Source organism: Protopterus annectens, chromosome 2.part0 (assembly GCF_019279795.1).
Source record: "Protopterus annectens isolate FY-2018-M chromosome 2.part0, PAN1.0, whole genome shotgun sequence".
Lineage (NCBI taxonomy): Eukaryota > Metazoa > Chordata > Ceratodontiformes > Protopteridae > Protopterus > Protopterus annectens.
In genome coordinates, this window is record NC_056728.1 from 1,741,273,029 (window position 1) to 1,741,296,543 (window position 23,515).

Genomic DNA, 23,515 nt, shown 5'->3' on the forward strand with positions numbered 1-23,515 from the left:
ACTTTAAAAAGTAAGAAGGCTTTAGGCAAGTCTACTCCCTTGGTATTAGTGTAGTAGCTGGATCCCAGATTAAGAGTGACACGTTTCCACGTCAAGACCATTTCTCTGATTATAATTGCCTTTCAACAGTATGCCACAAAAAAAAAAAACTTTGGGGGCACAGATACTCTTTACAGGGAAACCTTGCATTTGAGTATAACCTCTTAAGTTACCTTTGATGCAGACCATGACCCTATTTGGCTGGTAGCAAGAAACCCATTATAAATGTTAGGACTCTGCTCATTGCTGTAGCATACTTTCCATCTCTCTTTTCCCAACCAAAAGTGAATAGCTTCATATCTATAATAAAAGTATTCATCCCGAACAACCAGATCCTATGTAATTTTATCATAAACCTGTTTAACCAGAGCAACACAACCTCAGTGATATCTGAACTCACTAGATCAAATCTAAAAAAAAAAACAGAAACCATTTATAGCTAGATTTTAATCACAACTAATAACACCAAGCAAAATCAAATACATTTCTGTGCTATCCCCCATAGTGACCATTATATTCCAAGTTAAAATTCTAGAATCATGAAGCAGACAAAAATTTCTTTCAGACCTGTGCCTGTCTCTGTGGCACACTGTGTCCCAGGTGACCAGGGTTCAGTTAGTGGCCCCAGTCCTGGTGGGACCAGGCAGGCAGGGAGAGGAATGAGGGAGTGTGGTCCTCTCATCTCTCCTAGAGAGGTGGGGAGAGTGTAGCAGGCACTTGAAGAGCACACAGGAAAGTGTGACTTCTCACGTAGAGACTAACAAAACCACTTCAAATGCTTGAGGGGAGAAGGTGGGGCTGCTTGCTTTCAATATCCATTGCAGAATTGAGGGATGACCATCACAGACAATCCAAAGCACATCTCCTTTTGGCCCCACAAATCAGGCGTCCATGGGGATTGTATGCTTACGTTAAAGGTACATCTAATTGTTGTCTAAATGATGGACTTGCCTGGTCATCTTCACCCCAGTGGTAGGAAAGGAGTGGGCTGAATGGCCAGAAGGGGACTGATGGTTGTCAGGCAGCAGGGGCAAAGAGCATAAGAAAATTTATCAGACCTAAATCTGACAAAAGCATCCCAAAAGCTACATACACAACAATCTTTATTCAATTCAGACCTTTGAAGATGCCAATATTTTAACCAACAATCCTGCCTCCATTTTACTTTCACTTCAAAATATCTTCCCATTTACAACTTCACTTTGTTAAGTTAAACAAACTGTTGGAAGACTCGAGAATTGACACAACTTCTAAACCTCAGAAGTTAAGCCTGGTCAAACTGGAAAACAAACAAATATGTCCACAATATACAGAGTTATACAGTCACCCACAACTTAGTCAAAAATGCATTGGAAGACAAAAAATAAATGAATAAATCTGTCTTCCATCAGAATCAGCAAACCTGTTACATCAGTAATGTTAAACAATACTGGAAACAAATCAGTTCACAGACAGAAATAAAAATAACAACCAATCCACAATCAAAAGTCCTTATTCTTCCAAAGCCTCTGAAGACTTCTTGAAAGAATTTCATTAAAATACCCTTTACCCCACTATATGCCCAAGCCCCAGCTCTCTACCCCCAACCAAGAATTAACTCCAACATTTTATTTCAAGAACATCAGGTCGAGTGACATAGAAAAACATCTTAATAAAATAATAACAGATACTCAGTGTTAGCAAACAACCTGCAGCCATGGTTCATTAAGGCCTGGTCAGATTATATCACTGTCCTGGGCAAATATGTTCAGTAGCTGCAGCCACTCAAGTGGTGCACAGGGATAAGACATTGACTACAGTCCAGTTGACCTGGGATCAATTAGCAGCTCAGAGACTGATGGAGTGGAAGGGTGGGATAGGAATTCCAATTGTGAGTGGGAGGGCACTTGTCGATAAGGCTCCCTTAGGGGAGGCATGGTTCAAAGGGGGTAGTTGTACTTGAATGTAAACAATAAGTGTGGGAGGTGGAGCAGGGAGTGGGTTAGGCATATAAAGAACACCCAAGATGGAACTGGAGGAAGACAAACCCCAAAGATGCCCTTAGGATCCAAAACCAGCCCCATCAATACAGAAGTAAGTCCAAGGGTAGGAACTAAGCTGGTAAACCCAGTGTAGATGGGGACATTGGGGGCTGGGTTGATAAAATTATGTCTCAAGGAGAATGGAGAAAAACATGTTCAGTACCTTTCCTTATGCATCAAGTCCCCAATGGCACCTGGAAAAATATCATAAAACCCAAGCCAAAAATGTCCACACCCAGTGTCACAGAAATTTCTTTTCTACTAACACTCCAAATGATAATAGAAAGGTTAGCCTTTGTGAAAACCTGCTAAATGCATTAAAACATCTGCACTATTGTTGATTAAGCAGCACGGCTTCTGCACTAGCTGCATCACATTTATAGCACTCTGCATCTTAACAAGTAACAGCTTAACAAATATTGACAAAGGCCAACTGCCAAGTACGGTATTTCTGTACCTCATTAAAGCCTTTGATTTACTGTGCTACCAGCTACTGCACATTTCTCTGTTAACAAGTAGACTGAGCTCCACTGCAACCCTATTGCTCCAACACTTTCTTACTGTTCTTTTAAACTACAGATCCACAGTAGGAATAGGACTTGAGACATCAAACGCAGTCACCTCAATCAAAGGCATACCTCAGGGATCAGTCTTACCCCCCCCTTCTTTGTATACATAAATACTCTACCTGCAGACCAACCCCATATTCCTATCTTAATTTACTTGTACACTGGTGATATGGTTATCTAAAGCACTCCTGCAACCATAAGACCTCACCTTCAACAAGATATGAAGTGTATTACAGATTTGTTTATCAGCAGAAAATGAAACCTTAGCTCCTCAAAATTTGAAGCAATGCTATTTTTTAATCAAGCAAAAACGTGTTTTATAGTGCCCTCAGTCTGGTATGCTATGGACCACAATAATAATATTTTGGGAATAATGTAGCTATTAAGTACCTGTGCTTTTGCCTAGACCAGAACCTCAACTTTCAACTTCATTTCAAATATACTAAATTATAAAATGTAAAAACTACTGCTCTCAGCAAGACAAATTTTTTGCTTCCTTCCACCATACAGTAGAGAAGTGATAGGCAAATTAATTCTTCATGCACCATTAGAATAAAGACTGCCAGTAATTGTATCCATCTCAGAAAAAAATAAATACATTCCCTATAAACCACCACATGTATAATTTGCCATATCATAGTCCTGGACAACAGATTTAAACACAACTGTTCACTCCTTAATAAAGCAAAGTGGCTTTCAATCCCACAAAGAGTCATCCCCCTACTAGGTTCACTCATCTTTAGAGTGTATTGGGCACATTCTTAAGCAAGTGTAACAAACCTTTGGAATTAGACATAACCTTACCATATAAACCATATGCAATATCAAAGTATATATTTATGATGCAGAAAGGGTGTTGGTTTTACATTTTGTTTTGCTGATAATGATGGCCCCTGACTTTTTTTTTTTTGCTCAGAGTTGAAAATCCCTACCATGACATAGAGGAAGACTGAATCCACAATGCTTCAATGTTTAAATTAATGTGTAGGCTACTCAGTTTCCATGTTAAATTCATTAATAAGAGTTTCTTACCTCCAAAAAGACAAGTTGTCCAGTAGGACTTGCCAGAGATTATAGGAAACCATTCTGCACCCAGTGAAACCCCCCAACTGGCACCCCCCCCCCTCAACTTTAACTTGAGAAGCCATAAGAAGGTCACAAAGTGCTTTATTAAGCATTTGAATTTGAACTGAAAAAAAGCTTTTCCTTTCCTTTAAACATAGCATACTGCTTGCATTTGCTGCAGTTTATGTGTCACATAGAGCACTAAGTGCTTCAGTCCAATGAAACAAATATCTTCTTTCCTTTAAACAGTAGCAAATTGCTTTCTGCATTTGTAGCAAACAGTTATTGCCAAGCAAGAACTGTTGAAGTACTTCAGATCTTTTTAAATGTAGCTAGCAGTTGCTGCGTTTATGCAACAAACAGAGCAGTACGTTTTGCTAACAAGTGTAGTAATAACATACAAATGCTAGTAATGCACTGTGCCCAGGTGGCTGCTCCTACTGGGTCTTGCAGGTGGAACACATCACACTGTGAATTAACACATATGATGATGTAGCAGTGAAATCACAATGTAAGCAAGAAGCTGCTTCTCCAAAAAAACAAGGTGGTGCTGATTACCCAAAATGCCTTGCAGTCACATGTAAATCATTTTCCAATAGCTATTATGACACCATGTCATGTGTTTGGTTATTGTGAGAAGTTGAATACATAGTGAAACTAAAAAATTAAACAGCACTCTAGCAAAATCACTTGCAACTTTATTGAGGGATATAAACGGGAATTAAATTAATTGTAAAACATATATGGTTCAGAACATGACAAGTAAACTTTGAGCTTCTTAGGAAACTCTTATTTCCTTACTATGTGGGAGACTCATAATAGCATAAATAATTTATAACCTCTACTCACACCCCAGACATGCACCACCACTTCTTACTACCTGCACAAAAGACAATGCACTAACCACTTCTGATTGATACCAGACACAGCAGCTTTGGAATACATCACTGTCAGCAGCAGAAACCTAAAAGGGAACCCCAAATTCCAATCCAAAGTTAAAACATACCCACAGAAAAATGCTTAGTATGCCTGCTTAATGGTCAGCTATTCTCACAGCCATCCTAATATAAATGATAGCATCAATTAAGACCTCTGTAAACATCTTCGTCTCTCTTTTATCCCCTCCCCAGTCTTCTGCCAAATTCATACTCTCCTCTCATTTCTCTAATAGCCCTGCATCTTGGTCTTAGATCCTGTCTATACCCCTACCATCTGAGGTGCTTTAACCAACAACTGTCTTTGTTCTAAACATAGAGATGGAGCATACCCTGATCACATGTAAATATATAATGCACATTTGTTTATTGCAGTTTACTGTATTCTACAGCAAAATGTTAAAATGATTTTCTATGTGCTTGTATTCTCAGATTAGTGGCTTATACAATGTATGTCTTGGATAACTATCTCTCTTCCTTTATTAAACTGAACTTGAATTAGATCCATAATGATCAATGCTCTACCCAGGATAACACATTTAAGTAAATAAATAAAGTGACTTTTTTAAATCTCCTCATCACAACATATTTATGAATTTGTTCCATTTCCATATACAACCATAAACAAAGTATGCTAGTTTGCTTTGAGAAATGACATTGTCTGTATAAAAGGATTCTTCTCTTTATAAATAACTTTCTACTTTCTTCCCATAATGCTCAAGAGAATTATAACTGTCTTGGCAGCTAGAGCAGAGGATTGAAGCTATGAGTTGTTAATCAGCTGCTTCAGGTAGTCCAGGGTTTGATTCCTTTAGCCACCATTTAGCAGCTGCGTGACTCTGAATAAATCATTTAACCAGAGATTATATTAGAGAAATTGGGAAAAGGGCTAGGCTCCTCAATGGATTCCTTGACTGCATGCTTATTAACTACCTATGAACCAAGAACATAAATAAATCAGGCATTAGGTTGTAGTACCTTGGCCTATTTCCTGAACCTCATCAACTTGGTCAGCTGGCAGCAGGCATTTATGCTTAACATGCCTCTAAATTGTGTCTTGTTTTGACAGTTCAGGTAAACAGGTTATTACTTTTTTGGTGTAGAAAATGTTATAATACTGCACTTACACTAGTTCTACTCAGAAGCTTGATTTGAAATGTGATTAGCTGCTCTTTTTATTTGAAACCTATAGTCAGATGTCATTAATTATATAAAACTTCCTGGATTCTAGACTCATATGACAGTAACAAAATTCCTCTGTGTTTCTACCTTAATTTGGTGCTTTAAACTTAATGTTTAGTATTGTATTCTAACCATCTATGTCAGTTGTAATGTAATATACAGTTCTGATAGAACTTACAGTTACAACAGCTGCTATGTTATAAAATGTGTAGGTATGGGTCTACTTTCATTCACTGAAAGTACACCTCTCTGAGTATGAAAAAGCCGAGTTCAGTGCAGTTTAACGAAAATGCACTTTCATGACACACACACATCATCGATGAACAAAACATCGAAAATATACACTAAAAACAAATGTTTGCATAGAGGCAAGCCTCCCTGCACCCCCACTACTTATATATACTAACTCCGAGATCATACTACATCCTCACTGTACTGTGATCTATATCAACAAACCCCAACTGCTGTACACCTTCCACTCCTCTTACAAATGTAATTAAGAACTAAAAAACACTGCACTTGTTCTGCTACATGATCCCAGAACCGTCAGCCATTATTCGATAATGAGGATTTCTCGAAAATGTGTTTTTATTAAACTGCACTTTCACTTAAGTAAGTTTGGCTTTTTTTAGATTCGAGGAGGTGTAGTTTTGGTGAACAAATGTAGACCCATACACATATCATATATATATATATATATATATATATATATATATATATATATATATATATACACACACACACACACACACACACACACACACACATATGTGTGTGCGTGTGTATGTGTTTATGCAATGCACTATAATTTCTAGCAAAGTAATACGGTACATGCCTGAACAAAATGTATTGCATTGTGCCCTACAGATTTTCCTAACTGTATTGTACATATAGTAATAATGTTTTATCATTTAGAGCTTCTCACCTCAACCCTTTCTGAAAATAATTAAAATTCTAGTACAACACTGATTGCAGGATGATCTTTTTTCACCTAGAAATAATAAAAGTACAGTCCACAGGCAAATCACCATATAGCAGCATATTGCAGCATGGCACTGAAAGAACCTCCTCCCTTTTTAATTCAGTGTAGCTTCTCCTTTCAAATAATATATTCAGTTAATAGGCTTTTATTAATCAGACTCAGAATTGACTTCTTCTTCTTCTTCTTCTTTCGGCTTTTCCCGGTTAGGGGTTGCCACAGTGGATCACCTTGTCCGCACATTGAATGGCAGTGGAGTTTTACAGTGTCGAGTTGCCAGCCCGGCGCCCAACCTTCCACAGAAGGCACACTCACATGCACACCTAGGGCCAATTTAGAGTGTCCAATCCACCTGCAGCATGTCTTTGGGATGTGGGAGGAAACCGGAGCACCCGGAGAAAACCCATGCGACCACAGGGAGGACATGCAGACTCCGCACAGAAGGCACCCCAGCCGAGGCTCGAACTGGAGAACCTCTTGCTGTGAGGCGGCAATGCTAACCACTGCACCACCGTGGCCGCCCAGACTCAGAATTGACTAATTTAGTAAAATAAGTTTCACTTTTATCACTATTGCTTTTCATAACCCTCTTTGCAATAATGATAGAAGAGATTCATAACTGGCACACTTCAGCAGCACAAATTATTTAATTGTAGCAATATTTTTTGATCATTTCCTTCTGTACTTCATGGAATTTCTAATGGTATTTGACATGATATTATACAATGTTATTTCATGACTGTTGAGTGAAAGTCCAGTATTTTCAAAACCTGCAGATGAGCCAGTGCCTACAGTAACATAATTTTGATTACTTTAATATCCTTTATGTTTTGAAAAAAAGCCTGCATCTATTCAAGTGTTGATCAAGCTAAAATGGCATTAGAATAGTAAACAAAATCTTTTATGTTTTAAAAGAAAGACAATCCCCTTACAATTGTATTAGGATAGTAAACAAGTGTGTTTTTTATTCATTTGATGACAATGACAGCTGAGGCGTATTTAGGCAAGACAATGGCTGTAATTGATGGGTACATTTGTATGTGTGTGTGTGTGTGTGTGTGTGTGTGTGTGTGTGTGTGTGTGTGTGTGTGTGTGTGTGTGTGTGTGTGTGTGTATGTTGACATTTATTACAATGCTGATTCATTACAAACTCACTTTTCTGTGAGCATCACTGTATCACCCTAAAAAAAGTCAAATGGCTACCCATGAAACAAAGATCTAACCTAATTTTAGGATCCCAACTCTACAAACTACTCCATCTCCACACATTTACTTCCCTTGCAGGTAGACTTCACAAAAAAAAAAAAAATCTCCCCATGCAACTGGAGACACTACTAACAAGCCACACCAATAATCATTAACCATAGAAGAAAACTCCACAGCACTGCAATTGATTTCTTCTCTCAGGCACCTTCTCTTTGGCAAGCTCTCCCTATCAATGTTATGGAAATCAACACATTCTAAATTCAGAATACAACTCAAAAAGCACTTCTTCATCCAAGCCAAATGTTCCTGCTTCAAGAAAGGTTATATCACCTAACCTCTTTTCTGATTCTTTTCTCCTCTCTCAAGAGTCACTGAAGATTGGCCCACCTTAGAAGCTAACATACATATTGCACATGACACTTTGGTTGACTGTACATTGTCATTGTGTTTATTCAGTGGAATATATACACTAACTGTTTTTTCTTTGTAATTAATCTGAGCTATTCTGTTATTGCTTTCATTTCTGTATTTTTGTTTGTGAAATGCTATGTATTTTGCCAGTGCTGGGCCTGAAATCGATCAGTATTGATCAGTTTACTACCCCAGTAAACAAATATAAATAACTAAATAAATATTTTGTATGCAAAATACTTCCTGCAACCACAATTAAATATGATACAGCAACTTTAAAACATTAGGTGTAGGAATTATTTTATATCAAAATATTAGGAAAGTACATACTTATAAAAAGCAGATATCCCATTGTCTAAACAGAATAATGCCTGACAAGAGGTGGTTGTTGTTGGGGAAATAATGTCCTTCCAGAAGAGTAGTGGTCTGGTGCTGCTGGGCAAGTTATTTCCCCAATAACACACATCCTGTTAGGCATTAATGCTTGCTTAAAGTAAACTAGTTAATTAAGATCTTAACAGGAGGCAATAAGGCAGTGGCATTAAACAGTTCCAGAAAGAGCTGATCTAATGAATATTCTGATTTGTTGGCATTGTAGGTTTTCTAGGAGTATTGTGTAGAACCAAAAGAACTGTGTTTACTAATTCGGTTACAAGGAAACAAAATCCCATTTGCTCTATCAATATGTTTTGCCATATATGATTGCTAGATGACAATCTATAACACATTTGCTTTCCATGTACTTTTTACAGGTATATGCTTTATGTTTATTTGAAAATTTGTTGTATATTTGCTATCAATGTAAATTGATACAAGTATGTGTTATATGTTTAGGTGACAATACCTTGTTCATTTGCTATCCATGTGCCTTTTACAGGTATATGCTATATGTTTAGGTGACAATCTATTGCACATTTGCTATCCATGTAACTTTTACAGGTATGTGCTCCATTTTTATGTGACGATTTGTTGTATATTTGCTATCAATGTAAATCGATACAGGTATGTGTTATATGTTTAGCTGACAATATATTGTTCATTTGCTATCCATGTGCCATGTACTAAGACATCCACTGAAGCAAAGGACTCTTAATTCTCAATGCATAGCTTTTCAGTTTATGAAGATTACTGTTAAATTCAATGAATGAAAGGAATATTAAATATTTAATTCCTGGTTTAATACTTACATTGCACCCTGATACAACTCCATCTCCCCCTGCACAGACCATGGTTTTCTTGACATTGGTTGCCCACCAACCCAGCTTAGAACATGTTTCATAGTTGACCACAGGTAGTTGAGCCTGTTGTAGGGTTTCTGATACAGTGCCACCGGCTGAAACACAGTGACAAATAACAACAAATTAACAACAGATGTTAACATGGTGTATAGTGTAACAACAAATTACCAAGAGATGTTAACATGGTGTATAGTGTAACAACAAATTAACAAGAGATGTTAACATGGTGTATAGTGTAACAACTTAACATGGTGTATAGTGTAACAACAAATTAACAAGAGAGGTTAACATGGTGTATAGTGTAACAACAAATTACCAAGAGAGGTTAACATGGTGTATAGTGTAACAACAAATTACCAAGAGAGGTTAACATGGTGTATAGTGTAACAACAAATTACCAAGAGAGGTTAACATGGTGTATATTGTAACAACAAATTAACAACAGATGTTAACATGATGTATAGTGACTGGACATTATGTGAAAACAAGACACTGAAATAGCAGTCACCTTGCAGAAGGCCCCAGCCAGTGACGTAACAGGGATAGTTGTGAGGAAGGATGACTTCTTCCTGTGGGATACATCCAAATTCAATTTCATCTGTGGTTGTCACTGGCTCAGCAAGCTTAACAAGAGCGATGTCATAACTGCAAGGGAAGAGAATCATTAGACTGCAGGAAAGGTAAAGGACGTCACAAACTTAGGTAAAATAATAAAGACTTATTCCCAAAAGATTTTTTATAATATCATTGACCTTTTATTCAAATGTGACATCACACTTTAACCTTCTTCTCACATAAAAAGCTGGAGTTACACAACTTGGTTGAGTAAGGGGTATTAAATATTGAAGTTCATATTTCTGTGTTTTCATAGAAAGTGAAATGATTGCTGGGATTTTTATCTTTGCAATTTTTAATTGTTTTGAAAAAAGGAAGTATTTTTGCCATACTTTTCCTGTTATTAGAACAAGTCAACAGATTTTTACATAATAAATATATATATATATATATATATATATATATATATATATATATATATATATATATATGGGTACCTATTACTTGATCGACAAGTCAAAACAGCGACACTCACATGTTCGACTCCACATCATCGACACTTCATAACATCGACGTTTCAGGTAAGCGATCTTCCCCCTCACAGGACCCATGGTAGCACTCGTTTCTGTCTTTTAACGCACAAGGTTTACGTCAGTCTTCAAAATGTACTCTGACAGCATTGTCCTTACCTTCTTAATAGTGAAACGAGTGCTACCATGGGTCCTGTGAGGGGGAAGATCGCTTACCTGAAACGTCGATGTTATGAAGTGTCGATGATGTGAGTAACATGTGAGTGTCGCTGTTTTGACTTGTCGATCAAGTAATAGGTACCCATATATATATATATATATATATATATATATATATGCATGTATCTTAAACTTGTCATTTATAGTTATTTAATTAATGGAATACTACATAAGCAATTTACGTCATTAATTAACTTTCAGACTAGTTTGCATGTTTGATGATCTGTTGATCTGTTAAAATGCATAAAAAATAACTGGATATAAATTTCCATTCCATTAAAGCAGTTAAAATAAAAGCAAATAATTTGATATGCATAGTATAAATATCATTGGAATTTTACAATATGAATTAATATATTTTATGGGCAAAGACATGCAACTATATCAGAGACTGCTGAAATGCACTATCTGCCCAAATTCTTGATCTGCTCAACAAGGTCATCAAAATACACTTTTCAGACTCTAGTAAATTGCTTGCTACTGAATCTTTACTGAACTGCTAGCAAGCTGACATATTATTTTACTTTTGGCTGTTTATTCCCTTATTTCTTGTCACAATTAACTTTACCAGAGTAACTTTTAAGAGCTGCTGGCTGGACTACTTACCTTTTCAGCTTTGAGTCACATGTTTATGTTATTTTTAGTAAGACCTATACTTTTTATTGACCATGATTTTTAGTTCTTGGTAACATACTCTGCTTTCTCAAGAGAATTATCTGATCTTTTTTTGAGGCTTTAATGTAAGAAGATGCTTGGATTAATTAATTCTGCACTGATGGAAAGCTTCTATCATTGGCATTCATTGGAAATGTGCTGAGTAGGTGCTGGTTTGTCATTGAATCAATGTAAAAGTCCTGTCCTAGTGATCCATGTAGTAAATAGTGTACTAAGCCATCCTACTTTGAAAAGCTGCATGTAATCTGAAGTCAGCTGTTAACATATACTGACTTGTAGTTCAGAAGGATAAATCACCTTAAATACAACAGCACTTTAATTCTGCAGTGTCCCTGTAAACAACCAGCTGCATTAATTCACAGCCAGCAACATGCTTTGTCATCAACTAAATATTTTAAGCTTTTTCTGTGGAAAAAAATACCTCCATTACTGCTAATTATAATGCAACTCTTTTGTCAAAATCAGATTATGGAAATGCAAGGATTCAGTGGAAGAAGGGAAGTTAGGCAACTTGAGGAGTCCTCCATATTGCCTTGTATCAGTTCATGAGTGACAATTATATAAGGATGTAGACAGCACAGAGGCAGTTTACAGAAGGATACATAAAACGGTGTAGGTTCTGCAGCAGAACATGTCTCGAGCAACAAAGTTGATAACAGAGTATTAATTAAAAAGCAGAAAAGTAAGCCAAGATGGAAACTTTCAAGATAGTAAAAGCACCTTGAGAGGGATACATTTTTTTAAAAAGAAAATGTATATGTCCAAAGAAACAAAATGTAATAAAACAGAGCAATTCTTGAGGAAAAGATAAACAAGTTTTTGAAGACCCAATTGCTGATACTTGAAATTACCTTTCTAATTCTGTTGTTGGATAAAATACCTCAGGTTAGTACAGGTAAAGTGCTATATATTTAGATGAAAATATGGTCAGTGCTGTCACTACATTCCTTTACCTGTAGTAAACTTGATGACCCTGATTGGTTTGGCTTTCTAAGACACCTCAGTGGTTCACTTTAATCAATAATTTATGGTAGAGGTGTGAATTTTAGTGTAATTTGCTCCAAGGTGGAAAGGTGTGATGATGAGGACAAAACATGAAGGATCACTCAGGCCAGGGGGAAGAAATCCTTTTATGGTGCACACATGTATGCCATGGATTATTGTAATATATCATCTCATAGTCAGCGCAGTGAACTTCCTGGATAACAGTATTTACACATGGCATTTGTAATATAAGCTCAAAGTGTAGACAGACAGGGAACACATTACCATTTGCTAAAGATATGCATGTTCTTGGGCATGGAGCAAAATGATTATGTCCCCAAATCAAGAAAAAGACAAAATTGTGAACAGACTTAGCTCTGCCATATTTTTGAATGAAAGTAGGGCATAATGAAGCCTCTAACAAGTTTTAAGTTAATATTTCCACAGAAGGACACTTCATTTCTGCCCACTTTCTGAGGGGCAATGCTAAGTTTTTATGGCTTTCAAAACCTTAAAATTCTTTATTTTCCTACCAGTTTTTTCTGTAGTACAAGGAAAAGACAGAGCTCTGTGAACTACAAAGAATTATGATTAGATTTCTGTGTTCATACTGCTTTTTATGTTTCCTTTAGATTGATATCAAGATTCACCTCTTGAGCTTCACTTCTTGCCACTCTTGAGGTAAATTTCTTGACATTCAAGTTAAGAACAGATAATTAGTTATGACTGGAGACCAGATAATAATGGTCTATGTTTTACAATCAGTTGTGGGTATTAAATATTGCTTAGACTTCCAGTTCATTTCTTTCACAGCTTTTCTACCATAATATATGTAGTGCTTTGCTTCTAAGATGAAGGAATCCACACAGAAAATGTGCAGTGCAGTATCTTCTTCATTATGAAACATAATTTATATGCTGCGTTAATCAAATGGCAAAAGTTAAAGACATCACATTGTAAGAGTAATTTTAGTAAAAGAAGATTAAGGAATGCAATGAAATATTGTGAGCTGGATGTATAATAACTTATTTCTAAAGGCATAGCTAATGTGTGTGTAACTCTGCAATTACTGCAAATTTGGTGAAAGGCTATTTTATATGTTGGCATAATGGTTAAGGTGTTTACCTTACAGACACAAGATGCAGGGTTGATTCTCACATGGAATAACTGGCTAGGCTTAAAATGTCCCACAAGGGCAGTTAGCCTAGTATTAATCAAGAGTTTTCTGATGTAAGAAAGGAACTTAGCAGTGTTTTGTTAAGCACCTTTCACTACTTATACGCTCTTCTCTTGAGTTAGGTTACAGCAGCACCCACAGAACAACAGTAGGGAGTTAAAACATATTTAAAAGCTGTAAAGAACTTTGGACTGCCCTACTTGTTTTATTATATATGACAGCACAAAGGGTGTTCATAGATGCACTTTGCTTCTGGATGCCATCCGTGAGATGATGGTGAGTGGGTGACACTTTTCATAGCTGTAAAGCACTTCATATGCTACACCTTTTTCTGCCACTAGTGGTACATTTGAGTAGCTAAAGCTCCATGTACTAAAAAGAATTATGATTGGATCTCTATGATTGTAACTCACTTGTTATGTGTTCTCAATATGGATGTCAAAACTTTATCTGTCAAGCTTTGTTTCACTCCTCTATCAAGGTGTATTTCTTTACATCCGTCTTTAACACCTAACTTGGTTATGACTGGATGTGTGAAAATAATTCTCTATTTTTAAACAGCTCTCCAGAAGAAATTATAATGACTTGAGTGGGCTTTATCATAGGATAACCTCCTGCTAGAACAGTGCATTAGCCAACAGAAAGTGCTGTTTGAACATATTTTACATAAGCCGTGCTATCATATAAAATGTGTTAAGACCAATTGTCATATCCTGTACTACTGCTGTAAGCTGAAGCTAAACGTTTGTAAATAACAAAAAAAAAAGTGTTCATGAAATGTAAGTTACCCCAAAATATGGTGATGTGGTGATGTTGGAATTAAAATATGTAGGCTTTGCTCCCACAACCACACATAGATGCACATAAGGAAGATTAACATTTTTAAGTGAAACCAGGCACCAACATTTTCAGTGAACTGTAGAAGTGCTGGGTTTTTAAAGTTATGTGCTTGACGCTCAGATTTTTTAAATCAGTATATAAATCTGCCTGTTTTATTTCTGGCTTCACGTTCCCTGTAAGCTAATTTTCCACTATGCTGTTGCATATGTACTGTTTCATAATATTATTTTGGTATGATTTTCCCTCATACAAGTATAAAAAGCATAATTCAAATATAAAAGTAAGGAATGAAACAAAGTCTGACTGGAGTACAAAAATCACATAGCATATGTGTGTAAACCATGAACACCAAGTCAATTCACAAATCAGCAACTTTTCTTCTGTGTGATGATGAATATGCTCTAACTAGCACATTTCTCACATTGCTTGTGGACAGGCTAAACTGTCAGAGCCTTTGTGCTGTTTTATATTTTAACAGGTTCAGTGCCAAAGGGCAAGTGTTATCTTTTACTTCATGGTTCCTTATGGAAAGAAAAACCCAGGAGGGTAGCTGTATAAAACAGCAGTTAATTAACTCAACCCACAAAAGTCAGCTCAAAGCGTGTTATATGGTGCAATCTTAGAATACTGAACAAGTATGTGTCCCATTTGGCTTCCCTACACTTGCTCGAGGTAAAATTGCATGAGCTTCAGTAGCACTTTGAAAACAGAAAAGATGAATGGCATGATGCCAAATGCTGTTTCCCACAGGAAATCTTTGCCAGAGCAATTTCTAAGTGTGCACCAGTAATAATTCACTTGGTTTGGGAGATTGTTTCCTTCTTCAGCTTGTTGCATCCATGGAGTTGGTATATTTAAGTTCGGAGGGTATGGAGGATTCGCCTCCTGTAATAAACAACCAAAAATGATATTTTTCCCCTTCTAGATTTTAGACTTTTTTTCGGCTCATTAGCTTTCACGAAGCCACAAGCTTTTCAATAATTTATTAGGAGCTACAACCACTGAGACATCTAATACTATATCACTTCATGTCTTCCTAATATTATCCAAAAAGGGAAACAGACGCACTTTATTCAAAACCTGGAACTTTTCTACATGTTTTGATCAATTAACATGAATTTCTAATTGCTGGTGTCTTGCTTTTATATGTGATAAATAATCACTCACTCTACAGAACTTTGCGATTGTTCTTATATGGCTGACCTGGAATATAGTCTTAAAATCATCTTATGTAAATGCCACCACACAACCTATTGTACAGGCCTTGGCCAAAAATTTATCACACTTTCTACAAAGAAATTTTGAAGACTGCAATCTGACAGTTGACTTAGAATGTTAGAAATAATCTGCAAAAAATCTGAAAATGCTCTACATTTTGGGCACCTAATAAATGTATATATACATTAGTGTCTTTATAATGTCACATATTTTTTGAAAACATTAACAACAAATTGTTGTTCCTCTGACAACAAATCGTTATCCAGTTAACCGTGTCTCTGCCACAATTTTGTTGCTTCTCCTGTGAATCTTAACATGAATTTTAATGTTTGTACTTCACAACTGTAGACAATAAACAGTTTTGCAAACATTTCTGAACAAAATTTTAATCAGTGCAACATCAGACAAGACGTTGCATATTAAGATTCAAAATGTAATAAATTATAGAGAAAATATTGAGATGCCCCAAATAAAATCATATATGAAGATTAAAGTTAATTCTGCATTTATCATTACTAAATTTCAGCATTTTGATGTATGTTAAATGTAAACAAAACTAAAAAATCAGACCTTTAAAAGCCACACTTTATTTCCTGTGAAACAGAGATGGAAACTTAATACTTCCAGCTACTGGCTATTTTTCAAGTTAGTTTCTAACTTCCTTTTTAAATGTATACACACCATAGTAGCCATTTTATACATATTGTGTCATAAAACACAGATCCTGAGAAGATTAAAATGACAAAACAACAGCATCTCTCACCGACCTGACAACATTGCCAGTAAAGTAAAGTGATGCACTTACCCATTGGCTGCAAAGATCATGCTAAATTTATTGTGAGGGAATAACTTGTCTGCAGCAATTGCTAGGGAGCCCTGTTCTTCCAGGAGTAGATTATGCTTACCCAGGGCAACTCGGTATTGATTTTTCTGGCTGTAAATGAAAATAGTTACAAGTGTTATTTGTAGTACTGATAAAAGCAATTAAAGATCACTTTAATTGTTGGCATAGCTCATAACAATGCGTATATGTTTTTTATTGGATCTGTTAATCAAAGTACAGTGCTTATCAAACAGCTGCATGAAGTGAAGTGGTGTAGATCTGCCACTCTGGCGAAAGTTTCAAAGACTATGTCATCAATGATCAGGCTCATTTAGTGAGCAAAGTGTTTGAGCATTAGTTGCTAGAAGTATAGCTGTGTGGCTGCAGTCTATACATTGACTCCTCCACAAAACTTATCAGTTTGCACAATCACAGCTCAGAGGACAAGGGAAAACAGCCACAAGCTTCATGAGCCTTGTCTCCCCATCACCATAAGTTTCAGTCCATAGAAAATGTATTTATTTATTTATTTTAATTTACATTTCTTGACTGGGATAGTCCGACTGGATACATATCCATTTTCAGCAGAGGCCCAGGGAGAAAAGCTCCACATACCAAAAAAGAGACAGTACATACATACATCACTGAGTGATAAACGCAGGCAGACATGTTTAGAAAAATATAGACAAAGAATACAGGCAGATATCAATATACACAATGTGCAGACTTACATCTGATTGGCAGAGACGTATCAGAAAATGTGAACATAGAATACAATCAGATCTCATAATTCACAATGCTGAGACATTCAAATGCTACGAGGCATAGATACTTGGCTAAACAGCAGGTTGGGTAGCAAGACATGTTTTAGTGAAGTTGTTAGTCAGGTTTGGAACATTTGTGAGCCGGCTGGCAATCCAGTGAGTTATGTAGGGATTTATCCTTAGTTCTGTGAGTTTATCAATGATACCTGAGGGGGTATTGTAACGAATGCCTTAGCCAGGTCAAGGTAGGGGTATGCACCATTTCCCCTCTTCCAAAGCCATGGTGACCATCTCATAAAAGTTTACCAGGTTAAGTAGGCAAGACCTTCTCTCAATAAAGCCAAACTGTGATGGGTCCAATGTCTGTAGGTTGCCAATGTCCTTGCTGATCATTTCCATAATAATTCATTCCATGGGTTTATATATTAGACTTGTCATACTGATGGGTCTGTAATTACCCAGGTCAGTTGATGGTCCACCCTTATGAAGAGGGATGCCCACCATGGCGCTCCATTCGCATGGTAAGTAACCTGTTTTGAGTCTGTAGTTGAACAGTGCCTCAAGTGGTCCTGTTAATTCATGTTTTAGGCTGCTTAGGAGGCAAGCAGGGTTATTGTTGTGGACCACTGAAGCAGTGTTAAGCAGTGGCCTTAGCAAGAACTTCCAGGATCTGCTCCCTGTTGATAGTTGAGGGGCAGGGGTAGAAGAGATTTCATGGGGGGTAGTGGAGGGTGAAGTTAGAGCTGAATTTATCAGCCAGTCTGTTTGCTATGTCATATTAATCAATGAAAGCTGTGCCACCTACCACCAGTTCTGCACACTGCTGAGCATTACCTTCAAGATTCCTTTAAGAAGGACTTGTGATTGTCTTTAGCCTGGACAGTTATCCTGACCTCATATCTGGCCTTATTGGGCTTTATTACACCTCTTAGTTCCTTGTTTAGTTGAATCAGAGAGCTATTGTCTATGAGAGTTGCTGTTTCTGATTTAGCCATGATTGTTTTTCCTTTGTCATATAGCCTATTAAGGTAAAGATTCCACCAATGTAGTTTGTTTTTGGTGTTAGATCTGGGCTTACTTCTGGTAGGTTTGGCAGCCTCAATGCAGCCACTTACATGTTTGTACAGGGATTCTATAAATAATTCATCATAGGTAGCTGTAGCTTGGGGTTTGGGAGAGCTGAGAAATTTGACAAACTGCTGCTTAAAAGGATGTTAGGCAGGTATACCTAACATTGAAGGTATCTCAGCACAAACAGCTATTAAGTACTATTTGCATACATAATTTATGAGCCTCATCAGCATAGACGATTTTGGAATTGCAGGAAACTTTGTGCCTGTGAGTTAAAAGTAGTATATGTTTCCCAGTCTACCATGAATAGGATATTTGGTTGGATGGTTAGCACCTCAAGTAGGTCTAGGTAAGAGTTATGATCTTCATGGGTCATAGTGGGTGACCTATAGCTGGCCAGTGCATGGTAGGGAACCTTGTCTATGGAGACTTGGACACGGATGAACTCCAGGGCATTATTCTGTTTACCAACCTAGAGTTGTATTTGCTGCTAACATAGATTGACACACCTTCACCTTTAGCTTCTGCTTGTGCTGCTGTTGGTCTAAACAGTTGGAAGGCACTGTAGTCTTCCACTGTCGGTGTATTTCCTGCAGCTTTAAACCAAGTCATGGTAACAGTCCTTCAGTGGGAGGTGGGCTTGTATGGTGTGGAGTTTCTTGTTTTGGGCTCCTAACACTGAGCAGTAGCACCTTAAGGTTGCTTTGAGGTTTTTTGCTATGTTGGTAGTTTTGTCATTTTGACATTTCCCAGCAAAGCAAAGTGGTCTGTTAACCATGTCCTTCCATGCTGATAGATATTGGATTCCCCTGGAGTGACACTAGAAACTAAGGCAATTATTAAAACCAATCATTTTCTGTTCATATTGTGGCATCATCATCCTTGAGGAAGGTAGAATAAAGCTCAGTGCAAGGCACTTACCTGTCTGTGTCACATACTCTGAGAGATCCATACTATTTCTTCTTATATAGTGCAGTGAGGTACGCCTCGGGTCATTTACACACACATGGAGTATGATAGAATCATATGGGTACCTGTGGTGCAGTGACCTGAGAACATGTATGACATTGTAGATGAGGGTTCAGATAGGCAAATAACCATTATCTTCTCCTTGTCCATCTTACTGAGAGGGGTATCTGTGTGTCATACAATAGATGACCCTATGACAAGAGTACTAGGTAAAGTGTTTGCTTGCCTTATGGGCTTTGTTCTTCAGAGATCATTGGGTGTTGGCTTATATGCAGTATTAGGTGTTGCTTTTGTTACATGCTTCAGTAATTGCTGAGGGTAGGTGTTCCAGTTTGATGGCTTAGGGAGTCTTTGAGGTTTGTAGAGGTTTTAAGTGAATCAGCATAAGAGGATTTGTGTGTGTGTGTGTGTGTGTGTGTGTGTGTGTGTGTGTGTGTGTGTGTGTGTGTGTGTGTGTGTGTGTGTGTGTGTGTGTGGTGTGCTAGTTTCTTTAAGGATTAAGAGATTGTTTGATTACATGAGACAATTGCTACATTGTCTCAAGATGCCCATATCTACCAAGCTGACCAGAGAGACATTAGGAAATTGCAAATCCATGTTGTCAGGACCTGTATTACGGTTATGGCTTAGAGTCCTGGTTTTACAGAGGTCACTTGAGTGGTTTCTAGGGTAAAGGCTAGATGTTAGATAGTGCTGCAATCTTAGAGCTGTATGACACTATCTAGCTGCCCTATGCTTAATTCCATGCAAAGCCTTTCTGTGTTATGAATTAAACTCCTAGGAACAAGCTTTATAGGTCTGCTAATATACAGGGAACTGTTAACCACCAATGAGCAATGGACAGCGCTGCAAAAACATGCCTAATTTATAGCAGAAAGGAAAAGCTGAAAACTAACTCCTGTGCCCTCTGACCAATAAACAACTACACTTTAAGCTTCCCAACTCAGAAAGACCAGCTAAGTACCTAAACACCCTCAAATACAAGATGGTTGATCCTGGAACTTCTCAGTATAAAATAGGCTTGCTCTGTTTTTTTCCAGCCTATCCGGAAATCAAATCGATTCTCTGGTAATCCAGAAAACACTGTAAAAATTCTGGTATTCAGTTTTAAAAAGGAACCAGACTATCAGAGTTTGTTAAAATGGCTGATTAACTATGCTTTTTTTACAGAAAAGTATAGTAAATCATTTGAAAGCAGGCATCGGGAATGGAAAAAAGAGAGCATTCCCGACAGGTGATATCATAGTGACACCACAAAATGGGCGGAATGTGGGTGGGAGAGAGGGTGGGAATGGGTGGGGTTACAGGTGATGTGATGGGTGTGGCCTGACTCCGTTTTTAGCCACAACAAAATGTGGTAGCCCTAGTTAGGCTTGCCACCCCTCCGTTTTTTTTTCCGGACTATCAGGAAATCAAATCGATTCTCCGGTAGTCCGGAAAACACTGTACAAACTCCGGTATTCTGTTTCAAAAAGGAAACAGACTATCGGAGTTTGTAAATCGGCTGATTTACTATGCTTTTTTTACAGAAAAGCATAGCAAATCAGCCAAAAGCAGGCGGCGGGAACGAAAAAATAGGGCGTTCACGTTGATCGGCTGATTTACTATGCTTTTTTTACAGAAAAGCATAGCAAATCAGCCAAAAGGAGGCGGCGGGAAATGAAAAAAGAGGGTGTTCCCGTTGAGTGATGCTGTCGTGACATCACTAAATAGGCGGTATGTTGGCGGGAGAGGGGGTGGGGCAGGCGGGGTTACTGGTGACGCGAGGGGCGTGGCGTGGCTCTGGTTTTAGCCATGAACGAAGGTGGCAACTCTAGCCCTAGTATAAAAGCACAGCAAAATGACTTTTAAGTGCAGATTAACATTCAACTAAGTTCCTTAAAAGCCCTCTGGCTGATGTAACAATTTCACTTTAAGCCTCCCTTTGCGTTTTCCAACTCAGACTGAACAGCCTACTTTTCAATGGCCACTCGAATAGCAGTCCCAGTCTTCTTAATGTAAAAAGACATTTTTATTAGCCAAAAGTGAAAAGGTACCAACTAGCTACAACAAGTAATTGTCACTTTAAGCTTCCTTGTGTGTTTCCCAACTCGGACAGACCAGGCTACCTTTCTCCTCCCACTAGGATTGCATTCCCAGTCATCTTAATGTAAAAGCACACTTTGGTTAGCCATAACTGAAAAGGTATCAGAAACAAGTCTTAACAACTACCTACAAGTAATTGCAAGGTGAGTCAAAAGCATACAATCCAGCACTGAAGAACACAAACACTCTTTAAAGCAATTTCAAAGTACACTAACAGTCTAAAGGGAAGGCCTTCCCAGTTTCTTCTGCCAGTAACCAGTAAGACGAGCAGAGGGAATAGGAATGGGAGGAGATTCCAAGGCCAGATATACAGTAGGGACAGGCAGCTCAAGAGCCTCAAAGTATAAAAAAGCAAAACAGGAATAATGAGGGGGGGACTAACTTAGAGAAACACCTAGGCCCAGCAGAAAAAGGAAAAAGCAATGCCTTAAATTAATAAAATAAAGTCTAGATAAAGAGCAAAAACACACAAAACAGATTTAAATGGTCAGATAAGTGCAAATATAAATGTACTTAATAGGTACTTCCCTAAATGCAAAAATGTAGTCTAAATGCTTTTGTTATCTAGGTAGCTGCAGTTTCAAGACTGAGGTTGCTGACTGCTCATGTAAAGTAAAACACTGAGTAGCAGGGAGGACCAGGTTAATTACCACATGCTCTAGTTAAAGTTACCTACAACAAACTCAGAAAAACACCTAGTCCAAACAGAAAAAAACAAAAAGCAATGTACATCATAAAAATATCTTAAATTAATAGCTTTAATGTCAGTTAAAGTGGAAAAAGCAAATTAAATCAATTTAAATGGTAAGATAAGTGCAATTATAAATCTACTTAAAATATACTTATCTGGATGTAAAAATATAGTCCAAATAAACTATGATTGTATGTTTACAACATTTCAGTGAAGGAAATAGTGTGAACTTTTTATGATAAATCAGTAGCTAATAAAGCCAGGAAACTCGAAGATTCTGGTTTGGAACATGCAGTTCCTCCATTACATGCTGTTCCCACTGCAGTCAAAAGCAGGTTTATTTCAAACCTTCAGGGGAACTTCAGGCAGCATAATATAACAATTCGAAGTATCGTGCTTAGTTTGTGGTATAAATTGTTAGATAACGCATCAAGAAGAGACTAATTGGATACAGAGAACATAGATAAGCAGCTCCGCTAAATCTCCTCAAAACATCCCAGTCAGTAGAATTAAAACTTCCAATATTAGTTCATAAAGCAGAAACTCAGGTACTTAATGCAACAATTTTAAAATGTGTTTTTTTTTAGAGAGATAAGCCTCCTGATCCCTCATATGGGGTCAAACCCTTATACCGCAAGCCTTTATTATTCTCGTCCTAAGGCACCTGCACCTCCGAGAAAAGAGTGATCCTGACAGTCTAGCTGTTTCTGTGGGAGTCTGTGAGAATCAGACACCTAGCAAGAAAACATACACAAACAATCAGATGATGCTGGGATGTATCCAATGGAAAAGTACAATGAGAAAGTAAGATTTGATCTCTAACTCCTGAGGATATGTAATAGTGTAATAGAAGCTCAGGTGTTGCAAACAACAGAATGTAAGCCTAAGCAAGCTTCACTTCAATTCATTTTCCAATTGTTTGGAAGTATTCTGCAGCAATTTATTTATAAATGCAACATTATTACATAACCATGATAAAGTTCTGAAGAGTGATTCATTACTGGGTCATTTAGGATACAGAGAATTATAACAGTCTCCTCGACCACAACTTTGATATCATATTTTTCAAAGCAATATCACCTTCAAGGTGAATAATATTATCACTGGCTACAACCAGGAGAATTTTTTCAACTAGTTTAAAGTATATGGAAATAAGCACACATTGACAAGCTTCACCTAGATTCAATAGTTATGTAGTGTTTTTTAATTAATAGCAAATTTTGCCTTATGGCAGCATCAGGGCTATCTACTTGGTAGTGTAAAGTCTGT

General features: G+C 37.4%; 1 protein-coding gene across 1 annotated transcript in view; it reads right to left on the bottom strand.

The window, feature by feature from the left end:
- The window catches only part of LOC122793775 (chymotrypsin-like elastase family member 2A), a 48,436-nt gene that overhangs the window by 10,384 nt on the left and 14,537 nt on the right, over positions 1-23,515 (bottom strand). Inside the window, exons 4-6 of the mRNA XM_044061965.1 lie at positions 16,649-16,777; positions 10,154-10,290; positions 9,595-9,740 (exon numbers count right to left, since the gene is read on the bottom strand). Of these exons, the coding sequence (XP_043917900.1) occupies positions 9,595-9,740; positions 10,154-10,290; positions 16,649-16,777 (412 nt within the window). The remainder of the gene's footprint in view (positions 1-9,594; positions 9,741-10,153; positions 10,291-16,648; positions 16,778-23,515) is intronic.